Below are 19,219 nucleotides of genomic sequence, written 5' to 3' on the forward strand. Positions count from 1 at the left end.
TATGAAAAGGAAAAGCAGCTAACAAGCAGATGCAAGGGATCTCTGCATTCCAGAAATCAAGGATATGTCCTTTCTGATCTGGTTTTTCAGAACAACCTGTGCTCCAGGCCCTCCTTACCTGTGCGATGTTGCTAATGACTTGTGGAAGCATATTGAGGGGAAACTTCAAGATATTGAACAAGGAGAGGGAAACAAAAGCCTTTTCTGCATCCAGAATATTCTTCTCATCCACAGAGACATACACAGCAAATGTTGTCAGTGCTACCTGAAAGCCAGAAAGGGAGTTTACTGCAAGCTGTGTGGTACAATCTGACATTTTAAAAAGCACTCAGGCCTGATAGGCATCTTGGAAATAAAAGTATCAACCCCCAAACAGGGAAAATTCCTTGTTTCTGACCTTTTCAACATGCTTCAAGAATGACAAATCCTGTGGACAAGTTGCTACAAAGAAAAAGGGCACACAGAATAAAATAACTTTCAGGTTCCTAATGGCTACATTCAGTTGAACTAAGAGGTTCCAGAGGTTGAACTACAGGGCTTGGGTAAATAAAAAGGAAAAGCAGTTATCAGGCTGTGGTTTCTTCCAGCTCCACCCAAGCAAATTTTCCCTTTGTAAACTGCAGGCTAGGCAAACAAGATTCACTAATCAATAGAAAAGGGAGTGCAATCCAAGGTATTTGCTGGCATGCTGTATGCCAGGGGCCAGGCAGTGTGCGAGGAGCATCCTGTGCAGCCAACTCAGGTGAGCAGAAACTGGAATTTGCATTAAAAGAACTGCAGTGACTTTAAGGAACCAGGGAAGGGGCAGGACCTGGAGCCTGTTCATATCATTCCTGCAGGGCTGGGCCTCTGATCTCAAGAAAAGCTGGCTGGGAATAGTTTTGACCAAGGACTTACCTGAATGGTTTTATTCACTGAAACCCTTTCTGCAAAAGGGATCACAGTGCAATGAAGCGGAAAATAGAGGAAAGGACAAAATTGAAGAAAAAGCGTTTTAGAGATGGCAATGTATCATTTGGGCTTTAGTTTTCACATTAAATCAATCACTTTTTTAGGATGTAGAATCATTTAACAACTCCCTCTCTCAGTAAAACAAGCAGAGCACTGTAACATGAAGGTAGAAATGAGAGCTAAAGACAGACGTTGTCCTGACTGACTCAATTAAAGTTTCTTTTGCTATTTCTGCTATTCACAGATCTCTCTGAGGTTTCAAATTCTAGTTTCAATTTGTTATGGGAAGTACTTTGAAGTGGTTGGAAATTCTCCTGTGACAGCTATTCCCAGCTTCCACTGGCAGGCTTTATCACGAAACACTTTAATACCGATTAACAAACGGGCTCTCGAGAACAGGGAACTCTGATTCAAAGCATGCGAATAATTTCCTCAAAAAGTATTTACATTCTATTCCTATGTACATGAGCAAGCAGAAAGCCTCAGCCTTATCCTCCAAGGGTGCACTTGTACAGCTTAGAGAGCCATGAAAATTCAATTTACCAGGAACGGGGCGCTGATCCAGGCAAAGGTGGACAAGGAGTTGAGATAGGCAGATTTTTTCAAAACCCTCAGCTCGTTCTTCCGTATCTCCAGCACCTTCTCTGAAAAGGAAGGCTCCCAGGCGTAGAGCTTCAGCACCTTGATGCCACCCAGGATCTCGTTCATCAGCTTGATCCGAGAGTCTTTGTAGCGCATTTGCTCCACCTGGGTTGTAAACACAGAGAGTCACAGCCGGGACGAGAGGAGAGCTTCCAACACATGGCTCACAGCTGTGCTCCCCTCGGGCTGTTTCTGAAGAGGATGAGAAAGGTAATTACAGAAAGCCAGACTGTTATCAGCTTATTGTGCAAGGCAATACCTCCAAAGGCAGCAGAAATCAAAGGGAATGCCTGGGAAGAGGAGTACAAAAGATTTCCACTCATCCTCACTCTTACGGGATGCATTTTTAAAGCATCTTAAAGAAAGATTCAGGCACTTCACAAAAATACTACCCTACCACTTCCTTTGATTTCTTCAGATTTTTTTTTTCCCCCTTGTTTGCACAGTTGTATTTCTTATCCCTTGAAAATTGTGGCTGCTCCCAGAGGGTTTTTCCCTATGTATTAGAATACAGTGCTTCATTCGGTTATAAAAATAAAAACATCCCTGCTTAGATTTACAGACAAAATTCACACACACATGCACAGCAAGTTATGCAGCTCTGAGCACCACATAATGGGCTAGGGAAAAAAGGAATGTTACTACTAACATGTCAGCATCCAAGAGATTTAAAGGAAAGCCTGTATGTCTCTTTAAGGCATATAATAATAGCACTCTGTTACTAAGGCTGTGTTTAAATGTCATAATTTATATTCATTTCCCAGCTCTTACCTTTTTTTTTACACCAGCAGATTGACTTTTAATTTTTTTTTTTTAAATTTAAATCTTCCTAACAGTCTCACAGGCTGCACAGCACAAACCACTTATTAGATTTTTTTCTAGCACAAAGCCAGAGGGCACTGTTATATTGGTATTTTTTCAGCTTTCCCTGACTAGAAACAACTCAGACTACAAAAAAAGGAAGCAAGGATCATTTTACCTTAAGATAATAAATGAAATTTGGCCCAGCTCAGTAGCAGTGAACATCAACACTGGCTATTAGCATAAAACTCAAACTGCCAGGTTTTAGCTGCCACCTCTGAAAACATTCATTTGCAGCTTAAAGAACAGCATTCATTTGCCTTTTCTCTTGATACTCCTAGAGGGAGATACCAGGTGAAGGGATAGGGAGAGAAAGAAATCTCCTGCTAATCCCAAAAGCTGCTCCAGGGATATGAAGAAACCACTGGCTCGGTGCCACACCTTCCCCTTGAACAGCATTCAATTCACTATGGAAAAACTATCTAAGAGGATACAGTTATTAAATATATCAGTACATTCTTACTCATAAGTAAATTGTTGCAAATGGCATCTTATTAACAACCCCTGATGTCTTCATTTCTCACAGCACAGCTGCCAATTCAAATAACCTCCTCTGCTGGGATGCTGGGATCCTTACCTGGAATGCTCTGGTTTTTATTGCTATTGCAGAGTTGAATGGGATAAGTAAGACCATCACAGCCACTCCAGCCAGCACAGAAGGCCCTAAAGTCTTGATATAGAAAGAAAGAGAAAGTTGTTGTACCCAAGTGCTCCCTATAGTCAAAATTAAAACAACAGGAGGTGATGGAAACAGAAATCAATGATGACAAGTTGAGTTCTCCCAGTGAGGTGCTATGATCCCACAAAAAACTGTGAAGAGGAGACAGAAAAACAGGACAGGAACCAGTTGGAATTATCATGCCAGTACTGGTGATTTTTGTCTAACCAGGGGAACTGTAATTACTGAATTAACACAGCACCTTCGGTGTGAATACAAACATACAAACTGCTGGCTGCCAGAGCTCAGCTTCCAGCAGAGCAGTAACTCAAAGCTGCTGCCATTTAATGGCTTCTGAGTCTAAATCAATATGGTTAAGTTGGTGCTACTGCTTTATGCAGTAAAAGACATTAATTGCACAGAAACATTTTAAGTCTGAAAGGCAGTGATCAAATTGAACCTGGAATAAACCTGAAGCAATGTCACTGCAGCAAAGGAAAAATTATGGTTATTCCACATGAGATTTGTTTCACACTGACTTGCACAGAACTCCTTTATGTAGCAGGATATAATCTCTTCACATGGCATTTCCTATGTCCAGGAAATGGTTTGTTTGGTTTGTGTTTGGTTTGGTCTCTAAACCATTTCCCTCAAGCTCTCATTTGTATCAGCTGCTAGGAACAAGAGTCCAAGACTGAGCACATCAAAGTATAGTAAGGACAGAGGAAAGACAAAGGAAATGTTCTGTTTCAAATACTGCCTATCAGCTGAACAAAATAATTAAAACACTGAGTGTGTACAGCAGTAAAAGCTATTTTACTATAGCACAGAACTGTAACATGAAGTTTGTAAAAACACAGTGGAGGGTCAAACTGACAAATAAAAAAAAAAAGGGAAAAAGAAAAAGCTTGCACATAATTTAGATATATTGTGAAAAAAACCCACGTGACAATGTCTGTACCTGCCAGAGGAAATACAAAGCCAGAAATATCTGGAGTGGTGCAGACCACAGCATGTTCAGGAAAGTCATCAGGTCCATGAAACGCTGGGCATCCACTGACATCAGGTTGACAATTTCTCCAACAGTAGATGAGCGCTTGGCCGAGTTGGTGATGGCTAAGGACTGACAAGGACAGAGTTCAGTGCCTTCACAATCTTGAGACACATGGAGGACAAACCCTTTGGTTATTAGCAAAACCACACTCCCCAAGACTGTGCTTCTCCAACAAGGATAAAAGAATTCACCTACACCAGTTCATAATCTCCAAATAACAAGACTTCCTGAGATGGTTTTCCTCATGAGCATCTCCAGCTCCAGCAGTGTGCAGCACCCTGAAGAAAACTTTGCTGGGTCTAATCCACTCACAGCATAAACATGCTCTAGATTCCTCTTCCAAATCATGGAATGGTTTGGGATGGGGGGAAACTTAAAGATCATCCAGCTCCACTCCCCTGCCATGGGCAGAGACACTTTCCACTATCCCAGTTTGTTCCAAACCCTGTCCACCCTGGCCTTGGACACTTCCAGAGATCCAGGGGCAGACATAGCTTCTCTGGGCAGCCTCTGCCACCCTGTGCCAGGGCCTTCCCACCCTCACAGGGAGGAATTTCTTCCTTACATCTAACCTAAATCTCTCCTCTTTCAGCATTTAAAGTCACCCAGTATCTGCCTGCAGTATGTCTGGTAACCAGTACACCCACATCAAGGCACTGATCACTGGAACATTCTGTAAAGTATGACAGAGGTACTCCTAAAAACACACTAAAACCCCAATCTTTTACATTCCAAGGGCTACTACTGTCCAATACACCTTATCTCCCTGAAATGTGAGAACTGAGGCCATTTCCCTGGCTGTACACTGCTGTGCCAGCCCACAAAGTGCTTCCAGCCTTACCTTTCTGTATATCACCCCAGTGATCCCAGTCCTCAGCCTCATCCCAGTGACAAAGCAGTACTGGAAGTGCTGGTGAAGGATGAGTGTCTGCAGCACAGCACACACAAACATCAGAGCTGCAATCAGAAATCCCCACCAGGCTGGGGCGTCTTTGTTCTTAATGAAGGCGATTAATACACTGTTTGTCAGCAGATTAGGGAAGGAAAAGGAAAAAGAAACAAGAATTAAAAAAAAAAAAATCCAGCAAATTTAATGGGACATAACACAGCTTGTCCCAGCTACAGCATCCTGCCACATCCTCTCCCTAACCACAAAAAGCAAACAGCTCTCCAGGACACAGGCTGAGTTATGATTTCAGTTGAACAACATTGCAAAGATCCAACTGCAAAACCTTCAGCTCTGCCACTGAGAGAGTCCATTTGTAAATGAGCCTGAAAATGAAATATGAAGAGAAACTCTTGGTTCCCCCTGAGATTCAGGGTTTAAACACACAGCTCACTGTCTGAGCTCTGCTAGGCAGCCCCCCAGGGCAGGAGGTGAATGATAGGACAGAGTAGGGCAGTGCAGCAGAGCAGGCAAAACCAGCTTCTTACCCAAATCCTCTTCAAGCAGCCTGAGTGCTTCTGCCTGGGGTGCTTTCCCACAAAAAAAAAGCTAAATTAAAAGACATCCTCCTGGATGGATGCATAAAGAGTTCTTCACTCCTAGTTTTTTTTGTAAAATGGTACCATTAAGCTGGCTAGAGCATCTTTTATTGACAAGCTCCTCACAGCTGCTCTGGCTGCCAGAGCTGCACAGTGACACAGTAAACAGGCAGAGTGACACATGGCAGTGTCCAGTGCTCTCAAAAATTACATTTGTGATCTCAGCCTACCGACCAGAGCATGGCATTTTCAAAATACGGGAGGCACAGAGATTTGGCTCCATGGTTCAAACAACCAGCAGGAGAAAAATGCACCTGGAAACTACGAGTCAGGCAAAAACCTTGTGGTAAAAGCAGGAGGTTGCTACATCTTCCTTCTTCCAGAGAGACCTTATTTCTGCACTGCTCCATTCATTCACTCTGCAAGTGAACAGCTTCAGGAAAACCTCTTCCTCTCAGTCCCAAGGATTCACCAATCTTTTTAGAAACACAGAACTATCTTACATCCAGCCTGCCAGACAGCCATGGCTTTTTCATCTTCCCCTTACCATGAGCAGGGCATTTTCCCAGCCTGCAGGAATTCAGACTTGAGAAGAAACTCCCCATAATACGCCTTGAGATATCACTGACAACGTATTCAGGAATTTATGCAAATTTGAGAAATTCCCAGAATAGGTTGTAGTTAATGTGTTCTCAGCAGCCAGCAGCCTCCTCTGCACCAGGGGCTCAGGGAGAAGACAGACTGTCAGCTATTAAATGTCACCATACTGGGTCAGACCCTCTTTTTAGCAAATTTCTGGGTATGTCACAAACCACCCACAGAACAACATGATCTCAGAGCTCTGGTTATTTTAAGAGATACTCAAACAGGAGCAGAGCCTTCTCTTCTTCCTTTGCCTACATCCACCTGTGGCCTCCATCCAAGCTCCATTCTTCTCTCGTGCCTTAACAGGACTGTGTGCTTTTCCATCAATAATTGTTTGACAGAAATGCTGGTTATTCCACTATTGTTTTCTTCCAAGTTAATGATTATCTGGTGAATTCCTCGCTTTAAGAATAATAGTAATAGAGAAAAAATGCGGGGATTGTGCAAATTCCTTCATGGACCAGGCTGAGCAAATGGCCCCCCTGGGGATGGGAGGTAGAGGTGTTCCTCATACAAAGAGAATTTGAGGACAGCACCACTTCTGTCATGACCTCTTACTCTGCTTTGTTTTTTTTTAAATAGAATAATAATTTTCTTCCACACAGAAATTCACTGCAACTGCACTTCTCCCATTCTCCTTGCTGAGCACAGCTAAGAGCACATGGACTCATCTCAATGGTCCTAAACCTTTCCCAGGTGACAGCAGCGTGGCCAGAGCACCACAAACTCAAGCATCACACTTCATCTGCTCACCATCCTCACACGAGGGTATCAGATGTCCAGAGACCACTGGATCCAGCCAGCACTGCTTTGCTGGGATTTCACAGCTAATCCTTTAGAAATGGGGAAAAATTGCTTTGGACTCCAGCATGAGCAACAGGTAATTTGTAATTCAAAGCTGCCCACTGGTGATGGGTGATTTGCAAATGCTGCATTTGGGTGAAGCTTGTCCAATTCGCAGCTGAGTCCACAACAAAGAGCTCCTGTCTCAGGCATTGCAGGGGGAAGGTGAGGGAGCACACACATGTGGCACTGTGGGGGAAATTAGCTCTGCATTTCAAAAACAAACACCTCGTGCCAAAGCCAAGCCTCCACAGGGATTGCACATAGAAACTACTCCCAGAGTAAACCAACCTTAGCAGCTGGGGGTTGACGAAAGAGAGTAGGTCTTGTATCAGCTTGAAGAAGGAGCCAATTAAGAAGTATGGCCCAAAGGTCCTTAACAAAGCCTTGAGAAAGGAAGGTTTCCTGTTGTGCTTTTTGTCTTTGATCAGAACTTCTGCTTCCTCCGGGCCGTCAGCAACATGATTCAGCACATGGTTGGATTTCTTCATGTATGACACATCCTCTTTCCTAGGGAAACAAAAACAGTCACTGGAGACAAGTGACAGCAAGGATGGCACTGCCCTGTGTGAGCAGTACTGTGGCAACACCCAAAAATCTGCTCCCTCCTCTGCTCCTGACCTACAGCAAGACTGTCAACACCAGCCAGGTGTGCTCAGGATCAGCCACTCTCCTGCAATTGAGTCTTGTTTCCTTTTTTCTGCAGTACTTATGGCCAGAAAATCAATCACCACGGGATGAGAAAGTGGCCCAAAGGAGGAGAGGAAGGCTCGACTTCCTTAGAGGACAGAGCTGACCTTGATCTCCAATTTCTTGTACAGGAATCCTCTAACAGCTGCTATGAACATCCCACACAAGGCACCCTCACCTGCTCCTCCTGAGCCTTTGCTCATTGTTCAGTCAGGGCTGTGCTACCTTTACCCTTATTGATCTCACAGCTGCTGCCAGAGAAACAGAATGAACCCCTCTGGGAAGACAGGCACTGAAACCCTCTCAAAATACAAAGTTTTGCATTCCTGGAGACCTGAAATAGAGTACAGACCACAGCACCTCCAAAGCTGATCTCTGAGATCTGAACCACAGCTGAGATTCTGCCAGGACAGAAACCTTGGCTTTAGGTGCCTAAATTTTACTCAGTTGACAATTTAAGCATTTAAACCCTGTTTGTCTGCATCCATTTCTTTAACCATTGGACTCAATAACCCTAGGCAGTTTTTCCAATCTTAATGATTCCAGGATTCTGTGAATCCTTTTGTACTTTTTGCCTCTCTCCCTCTTGCCAAAAAAGCTAACAAAAGCGATTCTTCCACATACTCTTTTAGACTGATGGAAGAAAAATGGGCCCAGCATGCCCAAACTGCTCTCTGGGGCTCCAGGTGGGTTTTGCAGAAGCCCCTTTGGGGTTTAGGTGCCTGATTTCTACTGCCCATCAACAAAGGGTGTGCTCTGGGAAATTATTTCCGCCATGAATTGCTCTCAAACATCAGCCTGGCAACTTTTCCGCCTGCAAATATCAAATTGCTGCTGTTTCCTGGGGGCTATGGGACTAGAGAACAATTTCCTGAATGTCAGACAGGAAAGTTAAGTCCAGGTGGAGCAGGGAGAAGGAAATTAGTCTGGGGCACATAAGCTTTACAAGAAAAAACAGATGGAAAAGACACCCTAGAAAGAGTGAAGACTTACCAGAAGGCATTTGAAAAATAACTTGTAAGTACTACCAAGTGAGGTTGAATTTATGATTTTTCATAAAGACTGTGCAGATTTTTTGAGGCTGGCTGGCTGCAGAAGCAAATAATTCCAGCAGCCTGTGATCACTGTGGCTAACAGTCCACATGTAGAAACTTGTCCACATCCTTTCAGAAAAAGCCATTTGCAAATCCCAATGTCTTTGCAATAAAGTTTAAGGGCAGGGGGAGAACCTAAACCAGACAATTTAATTTTTTCCCCCCAGACAAGAACAAACAGCGTTGTCTTTGTCTCCCAGATCAAACCTGGAGAGTTTATGAGCAAAGCCTTGTTTTTCTGGCAACCAGACTGTTAAACCCATTGAAGGATTTGAAGAAACAAGACTACTTGCCCCTGGCTTTGTGCTATTAAAAAATGTTTATTACACTGAGCTAACAGCAAAGCAATGGTTCTCTTTTGCAGCTAAGAGTCCCAAAGGGAGAAAATGCACTTTTAGTGTTTACTACTCGTAGTTAGGTGAGGTCAGGTTTTCAGCAGTGTGTGGGACTGCTCACACCCAGCTTTTTATCACAGCAAAGAGCATGGGTCTGGTTGCCATTATTTATAGTAGGGCAGATAATAGGTACTGATTTATCTCATGGGAAAACACTCCATGGTGACAAGGCTCTGCATCTTCAATATGTCTTCATAAGAAGTCTCCAAAATCAGAAGTTAACTCAAAATGAGGGAAAATGCATTCCAGCTCTCTCCTCTCCATCCAGCACATGTCTAATTCTCTCAGAACAAAGTTCAGCCATACAAGCAAGGAGAGGAAAAGAAAGGAAAAATACTCTTTGTGTGCTTTATTATCTCTAATAACAGTTTAAATCCATGCTGGTCTCTCCCGCAACTCATTAGAAACAAATTCATTTTTAGCAATTATTTAACAGTAACTCACAAGACAGCTGTGAAGCAGAAAAAGGTTTGGGAACAACAGAAATGTGATAATCATTACCACAAAACAAGTGTAAAGCTTTAGCTATGTCAGAGCTGCAACTGATTAAGTTTTTAAAGATAAATTACTACTATGTACACTGCAAATAGTTTTCATGACACTTTCAATATGTGCACAACTTGACACAGCATTTTTAATGTCACAAAAGCTTGCTCAGAGCAGATTTAATGTGAGTTAAAAGGGAAAAAAAGGTATTAATGGTGCACAAGCAACTACCACTAATGTTATTTGACATGAAGTAATAGAGAATACCTACTTATAACTGAAGAATAAGCAGAGTTTTAGAGTTCTGTGAAACCCAGCAATCTGTAGCACGGTGATTTGCTTTGTTTTTACTCTTTTCCCCATCTTAGAATCATTAATACAGTTGACACAAATTTTTACCTGAGCTAAATACGAGTCATAATTTACAGCTGAATCCATTGCCAACTGGCCCCAGTTTGTATGAATAATTTCCAAAATGCAATGAATCCCCTGACAAAACTCCAGGCACGGTTTCTGGTTTCCTAGCAAAAGTTTTCCTGGACCCCAAGCACTCCTGCACTCTTACTGTAAAATAGCCTGGGGGAATGAGATTTATGTCTGTGCAAAAAGACCAGAACCCAGACAATGCATGTTATTCCACACCATAAAAACAGAGACATTGAGAAAATGAAAAAAAACCCCAAAAAACTCCACAAGTAAACCCTGAAGTAGAACCATAACCCATCCACACACAGCACTGGTGGACAGCTGCTGGAGATATTTCAAATTTCAGCTGCGAAGTGGAACTCTCCACATCATATTTAGCCTTGCCAAGAAAATTAGAACTCTCTCCTAATATTATCACATAATAGGGTCTTTCCAATTTGGCAAGGACCTGCACAGAAGAGAACAGAGGAAAGCCTCCACATAGAGAAGAAATGTCCACAATGAAAGGAAATGGAAGCACAGGCCTCCTCCTTATTGACATTTTTCATTTGAAACACACTATTATCACATCTATTTGCTTGGAAACATTTTGGACACCAACCAGTGGGAGAAGGAAATAGAGTTGCACAATAGATAATTTCTGAAGATTAGATCAGATTAGGGCAGAACATGCAATAAGAAGGAAATCCTCTCCAGCAGGGATACAACTACATGCAAGTTCTGACCCTCATCCCATTCCCATCAGAGATTAGGAGCATTTTGCTGCTAATTTCCTAGGCAACAGGAATAGGGTCTCAGCAATAAAGTGAGATATCTCTTCCCCTCCTGCCTTTCACATGTTTTGAGTTTCCCATCGTTACTGCTGGGAAGTGAAGACTTGCTCACTGCTGAGAGCCTCGAGGCTAAAAATACTGCCAGGCCAAAAAACTCCTGATGGAGCTGATGAGGAATTCCTTTTGCTTTATGTGCCCAGAAGTTGTGCTCCAACATGCCTGGGAGGGATGCAATTACGCAGTTAGACAACTAGCAGCTCAGTGGCGAAAAGTTGTTCATTTTCCACCACCCAACCAACTCAACAGCTTCTCCTCACACATCTCCAGCCCTTCTCCACATGGGAAGTGGCACCACCTGCCCACGGAGATTTTAAGCACCCAAAAAGCGTGTTGGTGGCACACAAGCCCCCCAGGGCTCCTGCCTGCCTCTGCCTCGACGTATTAAAACAAGCAAATCTGGCTATTAAGAACAGAAAGGTTGAAGAAGTGGGTGCATTTCTAGCTGTCTCGTTTTCACGGATGAGCAAGTGATGAATCAGATCAATCTGTGTTTGCAGACTTGTTCGTGTACTCACTGCTTGCACTCTGCTTTTTCTCTGTCCCACTCTCTACTCAGCTGTTGCACGATGGTTTTGGAAGTGTCATCTTCGTTCAGCGACCACAGATCTTTGTCTTCCAGGGGCCTTTTGTACCCATGGATTGCCATGCTGCACATATGGAGAAAAACAGTCCAATTCAGTTTGGAAAACAGTACTTAAAGCATTGCCAGTAACTCTAGGACTATTAAGCTAACAAAAGCGAGAAGATGCTCCACAAAAAGGGAGATGGGAGAATAATTATCACCCTTTGTTCCTTTTATTGATGTTTGCAATTAAGGACAGGACATGACGTATTTCTGATTACATGTATTTTATTGAAAACACTTCAGAAAAAAAGAAGGGACAATAAAAACCAACTACCAGAAGCATTTGGATGAAATTGTGGTGTTAAATGGAAACAGTCAAGCTTTAGAAGTGAAAATAATAAAGTCTATCTGGAATAACTGTCAGAGGTGAACAAAATGCAAAAATGGAGCTCACCGGAGTTAAAGGAAAATGGGATTTCACTGAAAACTTCAGTTCTTCAGCTGTAAGAGGAGTTTTGTCAAGGGATACAAACATCATAGCTGCCAAGAATCTCAATGGGGAAGCTGAGCATTTTGGAAGTTTAGAAAGATCTCACCCTCTCACTAAAAAGAACTTTACAGGGATGTTACCAGGACGATAGAGTTACATGGATAGAAGAATGAAGATCCCAACCACTTGGAAAAACTGAGTCTTACCACCACCTTTGAGTGGTAAGGTCTTCTTTATCATGGAGCAGCAGCCCAGTCCCAAATTTGCATCTTTAATACACACACCTTCTGTCAGCAGCCTCAGCTGGTGGCAGTCATTTGTATACACAACCTAGTTTACCTTCCCTTCTGCACAGAAAATAGCCTTATAAAAAGCATTCACCCATGAACCTCAGCAGGAAACAAAATGCACCCTCAGCTGGGTGAAAGGCTGCCACGATTAATCTTGTGGAGCACAGAGCTGCACCCTGGTTCAGGTTATATTCCAGCATGTGCTGAGCACAACCAGGCTGCACATCCTATTTGTCATGCCACAGTCACTGCCACTGCTCTGCAGAGAAAAAGTTGGGGCTCTGTGTTCCTAACAAAGCAAATGCTCAAAGTGCTGACACCACTGGGGATGAAAGAGCATCCAACATCAGCTCCTCGCAGAGGGAAAATCTCTGCACTGCTCACTCTGTGCAGCACAGATCACAGGCAGGGCTTGGGTTTGTTAACTGCCTGATAGCTTGAGGAGAGAAACTCACCTGGTGAACCACCAAAATGTCAGTCTTGACAGGAAGCCTGAATTTAACTCTGGACATGGATTCTATAATGAAGTTACAGGGGGGAAAAACCAAATAAATAAATAAATAAATAAAATAAATAAAATAAATAAAGCAAGACATTTACCATTACTTAAATACAACAACAATTTACTTTGATCAGTTTTGGCACATTATAGGGTATATTATATGTCTGTACCTATGTCCTAATGAGACATAAGACATAAAATGGATTTCTTTCATTTCCCATGTCACACTGAACTCCTTTTATCCCTAAAAATTGCTTCATATACTGCCTGTAAATCACATCTATAAAGTGAAATGTCATTCTACAGTTTCTGAGTTGTTCATTTTAAGACATGAACTCAACTTCTCTCTCACCTTGGTTCAATCACAAATCCAATTACAGAGACTATTTTATGAATTGGAGATGAAATTTAACCTGTGACACCACTAATATCTTCTGTTATTAATGTTTTTCCATATCTATTCTCTACACACATAGAACTCATTTATTAAGACAAACCTCATGGCTTATCACTAACTCAAGATGAATGTTAAGCAAGCAGACCACCATCTCCTCAGAAAACCCCTCTTGAAATAATTAATATTACACTTCAATGCTCATAAATATAATTTACACTGCTGTGAGGCAGCAAGCAGGAGAGCTGCTTTTACCACAGAGCTTCCAACCATTTCTGATGGCACAGATAATGGGAAAAAGCTCCAAACCCCAAAATTACTCTCCATACCCAGAGTTTTGTAAGAGGGTCACTAAGTGCTGCCATCCCTATGACAATCCAAAGCTGCTTTCAATGACAAGTACTCTCAGTGGAACTCTCAAAACACCATATAGTCTGTAAAATTCAAATAAAGCAAAGTGAAAAATACTTACAGCATCTGTACTAGCAGGGGAAAAAAACGGAGGCTTCTCTTTAAAGCATGAAAGTATCAACTCAATGATTATCAAAGCAAAGTAGATGTAAAACGTGGTAAACCTGAACCTTTCATTTACATGGCCCTAGAGGGAAAAGAAACACTGTAAATGATTGTTTTTATTGTACTTCCAAGCTCCCCAATACTCTCTCTCCTTTTTCACAGCTTCTTTTGGCAATTCCTTTCTTCCTCTACAGTTGAATACTGCAAAGTAGCTCCTAGCAGGAATAATCTCACAAAAGTATGCTCTGCTCTGACAAGTGCCTAAGAACATGCTTATCTCCAAGCTTTTCATTAAATTATGTCAAGTTCAAAGTGCTTATACATCCTCACTGCATGCAGACACCCTCTGGAATCAGGTCTACATAACATCCTTTTAAATTACCTCTGGGGGTTCTCACAAGATCATGTCTTAAGCACAGGAATTGTCAACCCAGATCAGAGAACATCCTTTCACTTTAACATCTTGTCACTGACAAGCAGTGAGTGTTAAACACTTTCAGGAGAAGCAGCAGAAAAACCACTGCATTGCATAACAAGAGTTCCATCTGCTCTGGAGATACTTCCTTTCCTAATCATGAGTCTGCAGTTTAGCTAAAACTTCCTGCTGTGAGGGTATGCCCTTTATACAGGTTTTTCATGCCCTAATGTAATTTTGAACGTTCTCGTTGTTCACTTGAAATGTTTAAGCCTCGAGTGCCAGAGAAGGAATATTTGGTTCTGGGCAGTCACAGGAGGAGAAATGTTACCCAGGCTTGTTCTAAGGCTCTGCACACAGAGTTTCAAGATGATTACGGATTCAAACATTGATAGCCCAATATTTTTACTTATTAAAACTGCCTCTAAGTGGTGTTTGAATTGGTCTCAGTAGATTGCAGCTATTATCTGACAAAGTTCTGCCCAGACTCTCATTTAAGGTTTAATTCAATCTCCGCTGGAATATTTACAACAGCCTGGTACAGGAAAATCCTTGTTAACAGGGTAATGCTGCTAGTATTACAAAAAAAGCAAGAATAAAACCAAGAAATCACCAAACAGAATCAACTCTGATTTCACTGAGGGGAAGCAATCACCTTAATGTTTTCCAAGCACTCTTTTTCTCTCCCAGCCTTTGATGATCTAATCACTGGAGCAATCTGCCTTGCCCTACTTAGTGAAATTTGTTTCTGTGAAAAACTTAACAAGTTTCTTGCTGTGGGAGAAGCTGCTATGTTTTCAAACAGGAGTCATAACAGCCCAGGCTTCTTTCCTCTCCCTCCAACTTTCTGTTCTCTATTTGCAGCCCCAGTGGAGTCCAAACGCTGCCCTCAGCACATCAGGCATTGGCACAAGGAAGCTCATGGAGCTGTCTAATGTGGCCAAGCTGCCTAAGCAAAAAAAAAGGAACTTTATATATTGTGTCCTCTCCAATTACTTCTCATGCCTATTTAAGCAAAAGGCTGCAAAAGGGGAAGAGATAAAAAAAAAAAAAAGGCAGGAGTCTGTTCACATATCCAGAGTGTTGGTATTGCTCTCTCATGTCTCTCAGGTTTCCAGTAAAGCCCTGGGCTAAGCAAAATCTGCTTTTTGACACTGCCTGAGAAACCCAGTTCCCTTCTAGTTACACAGATCTGCGTCAAGGCAACAGAACCCAACTCCTCTTTCTCTCTGGCAACACCTGGGCTCAGATCTGCCTCCAAACTCGGGTGATTCACTCTTCTCACAGAGATGTGGATGCTACCTTTCCTGTTCTCCGAGTGCTAACAAGGCTGGCTCGTTACCTGTGCTGCTGTGGTGATGATCTTTGACCGGAAAGGCCCCACGGCACAGAGCACAGACAGGAACCAGAAGATAATGAGCACTCCAGAGGACTGAATTCCTCTCAGCCTCTCGTACTGGATCAGCAGTGTGGCTAGGAGCTGTGAAAGGAAGAACAGGAATACATGAACACAACTCCATCCCACTTCTCCCCCTCTCTGCACTCTCAGAGCCACCATGGACTGGAAGGACAGCAGGACATCTCTGAGCTGAGCTCCACCAGGACTTCAGAGGTCAATGGCAAAACCTCTCTCATCTTAGGACAGCAGTGAATAACTGTGAAATAATTTGTTTTGCTGTTTTCAGACCCTCATCTCCACAATTCCATTTCCAAACCTTTGCACCTAGCACTAGGAACAACTAAATATTACAAGCTGCAAACATTTTAAACAAATGTAGGAGCTGCTGTTTCTCCAGTCCAGATGGACCAGCATGATTTGTCTAGAAAATGAGATTAAAAAAAAATTAACCAAGGGAATTAAAAAACTTAATGGGCAAATTTTACTGCTTTATTTTTCAAAGAACAACCACAAGGCTGTTTGCCATCCTAGGCAAAGCCAACTTGTTTTGTTTAATGGAGGAACAAGCACCAGACAATAGACACAGCTTTACAAAGTCCAATACAATACTGAACAATGCACAAGCAATGCTCCATTGTATTTCCCTGTTTAGGCAAAGTCATATCCAAATTCTCTCCAAATGTGGATCACAAGCCTGGAGAAATAGGTGAAAGCAAGTAGGGAGGCAGAACAACCTCTCCATTATAAATATTTTAATTTGCACAGCTGAACCTACTCAAGAGAGGTATTTGTGACTCTATTTTCGGTGGCAAAATTTGCTTCAGTAACACAAATACCAATAATTCAGTTAAAAGAGGTCAGAGTAAGGCAGCAAATGCAAAGGGACTTTTCATCCTTCATCTGTCTAAAACAAAAATTATTCATATCAGTCACAATGAACAGAAACAGCTACGAACCACAGTGATGCCAATGACCAGAGGAGTTATAAAATACACTGGTGGAGGAGTTCTGTTCTGCAGGAGCTCATGGAAGGAGTAGAAGAGATCTGCCCAGCTCACACACCACAGCAGCACACCAAACAGCTGACAGGAGGCAAACAGAAACAGCATTTGGTAAACTCCTCTCCAGGGGCAGTCGGAGAGCAAAAAAAACCCATTCTGATTCACAAATTCCCAGCAAAACAAAGCTGTGTAAACACAATAACAGCCCTGATCAGCTGCAGTCTGATGAACTGTCCCACTGCACTCAAACCAGATCTCATCTCAACTGCTTTTTGAGCCATTTGCAATCACAACCAGTAGAAACATTAATGTACTTGACAGGTTTTTCCCTCTATTCCGTTTTGACTGGAAACACAGGCAGCATCCAGAGTAAAGGCAGACATGCCCTGAAGCAAAAGCTTGGTATTTTTCTCCAGGAATAATCCCAGCTCTCTAATGGCCTAGGGAAAGTGACTTCCTTTCTTTTCTTAGACTCAGCCACTTACAGACCTGAGGGGCTGCTGATACCAGGAACCTCTTAAGCACAAGGTGCAGATGAAATCACGTTGCTATTGGGTGGGGAGAGTGGCTTGAAAAAAACCTTCTCTTGCTCACTTTCACAATGAGATAAAATTCCCACCAGACCTACCTTAAGGTCTTTTTTTTTTTTTTTCAGCTTTCAGTGGTTTAAATCTTAAGCAAGGGTGAAGAAGCATCATTTTGGCTTACAAAGCAGGTTTGCTCAGGGCAGAGCAATCAATTCCTCCCTCTACCCAGAAAGGTGAGCTTGGATGGATTTCCTTCCTCAGAAATCCATATGTACACTGCTTATTCCTATGAGCAAGCTCCTGAACAAAACAAATCAGAGGGAAATTTGTCTAAACCCTCCTGCAGCACTTCCTTGGATGCTGAACTAGTAAAAAGGAACCCTAAAAGAGCTCTCACCGTCTTGAACCTGCTGAGCACAGACAGCACGATGTAGCCCCGCTTGTGGCGCTTCAGGTAGAGAAGGTAGAAGGGCAAAGCACTCCACAGGTAAATGCTGGGGATCCATGCCAGGATGGTGTTCTGGAAGCACGGGGTCAGGTCTGGATTATCCGTGTGGATCGTGAGGTTTGAGTCCTGGAAGAAGGACGAGACACATTTATTAACAGAGAGGCAGAAGTGCTGCCAAGAGGAACATCTGCTTGAATGAAGTTGCGTCCAGACCCTGCTGGAGGTAGCACATGGCCCAAGAGCCTCCCCAAAATACTTATCCCAAGCACTTGTGGTTAATCTGCTGCACTGAAAAGGGCTAAGTGCAGCTATAAATACTGGGCAGAATCTAACAAATAATGATTTTTGCCCTCCTGTGTTTCAGAGCTGGACATACATTTTGCAGCAGACAAACTCCTTGTGTTTGTGTCTTTGCCAAGGCTCAGTTACAGATGATAACATGATGCTCCTCAGGCATTCCCAGCCTGGAGTGCCTCTGCTAAATAACACCCTTGAGGCAAAACCCTCCACTTAAGAACTCGTCCAGCACTGGAGAAAATGATCAGATTTAGATCAACCTTACACTGACCTGGGAAAATCCCCTCCATTTATGACTAACACTTTGTCCTTCTTACTCATTTGCTTCCAACTTTAATTACTTCCCTATTCTAAACAAAGGCAAGAGGAATGTACTGAACATGCAGGTAGGAATCAGGTTTTCTTGGAAACCTTTCAAGCAATGCTTTCCCTCTGTGCCCCTGGCCACCACAATCCACATATCCACTTGGACCTAAGGATTTGAATGCACCACATGCAAACACAGTTACACAAGTTCAGACTAAAATAGAGCCTTCAGTGTGGTGACAGGGAACTGGTTTTGATCAAACCTACTGGAAATTCACAACTTGGATTTCGCCATCTGATGTGTCATCTTAACTGTGGTAGATAAATACCTACTTGCAGGGAATGTAAAATGACTTTGTTGTACCGCCATTAACAAGATGATGAGAAAACTAAGATATCTCTGGTTCAAATATACCTTATCTCTGTGCTAGAACAATTTATGTAATTATTTTTGGGTGTGAGCTCTCAACAGAAGTGTTTCAGTTACACTGAGCCACTTCTCATCCCATGTAAGTGACAGACTACTCTGCAAACCAATTCCTCAAAAGTATTTCCAGCCCTTCCTTTATTTACCAACACAAAAAGAGATCGAACGCTGAAAGCAGTGGTTGATTTCAGGAGGACTGAAGAGCCAAATCTGCAGAGAATCTCTGCATGTCAGTGATGATCTGTCAGAAGGGACGTGCATCACTGAACCTGTCCACAAACACCACTGAGCTCGTTCAGTGTAACGAGGCTACAAAGCCTTGGCCGCACGCAGGATGCTTTGGCTGAACTGTGACACATTTGTCACTCGGTGCTTCAGCTTTGGCAGCGGTGCAGGTTGGCACAGATCCACCAGCTCCACATCTGAACTGCGCCCTGTGCGCAGCTGGGGCCTCTCCAGCCAAGAAATGGCTTTTTTTGGAGGCACTGAGGCACCCGGCGTGGGCCAGAGGGATAAAAACAGCCCCAATTACCTCAACAGGTTTGTCCAGACCTCGGGCAAACTTCAGCCACAAATCAA

General features: G+C 42.8%; 1 protein-coding gene across 2 annotated transcripts in view; it reads right to left on the minus strand.

Annotated features, from left to right (window-relative positions):
• The window catches only part of ABCC3 (ATP binding cassette subfamily C member 3), a 45,961-nt gene that overhangs the window by 16,195 nt on the left and 10,547 nt on the right, over positions 1-19,219 (minus strand). For both annotated transcript variants that reach the window (XR_014855591.1, XM_085077647.1), the window contains exons 2-13: positions 17,560-17,736; positions 16,591-16,716; positions 15,578-15,715; positions 13,777-13,902; positions 12,864-12,925; positions 11,579-11,710; positions 7,431-7,649; positions 5,008-5,185; positions 4,074-4,235; positions 3,032-3,124; positions 1,495-1,698; positions 119-265 (exon numbers count right to left, since the gene is read on the minus strand). Coding sequence is in view for 1 of the 2 variants with exons in the window: in XM_085077647.1 (XP_084933773.1) it covers positions 119-265; positions 1,495-1,698; positions 3,032-3,124; positions 4,074-4,235; positions 5,008-5,185; positions 7,431-7,649; positions 11,579-11,710; positions 12,864-12,925; positions 13,777-13,902; positions 15,578-15,715; positions 16,591-16,716; positions 17,560-17,736 (1,764 nt within the window). In the remaining variant the exon portion in view is untranslated. The remainder of the gene's footprint in view (positions 1-118; positions 266-1,494; positions 1,699-3,031; positions 3,125-4,073; positions 4,236-5,007; positions 5,186-7,430; positions 7,650-11,578; positions 11,711-12,863; positions 12,926-13,776; positions 13,903-15,577; positions 15,716-16,590; positions 16,717-17,559; positions 17,737-19,219) is intronic.

Source organism: Lichenostomus cassidix, chromosome 18, assembly GCF_008360975.1.
Source record: "Lichenostomus cassidix isolate B80296 chromosome 18, HeHo_3.0, whole genome shotgun sequence".
Classification (NCBI taxonomy): domain Eukaryota; kingdom Metazoa; phylum Chordata; class Aves; order Passeriformes; family Meliphagidae; genus Lichenostomus; species Lichenostomus cassidix.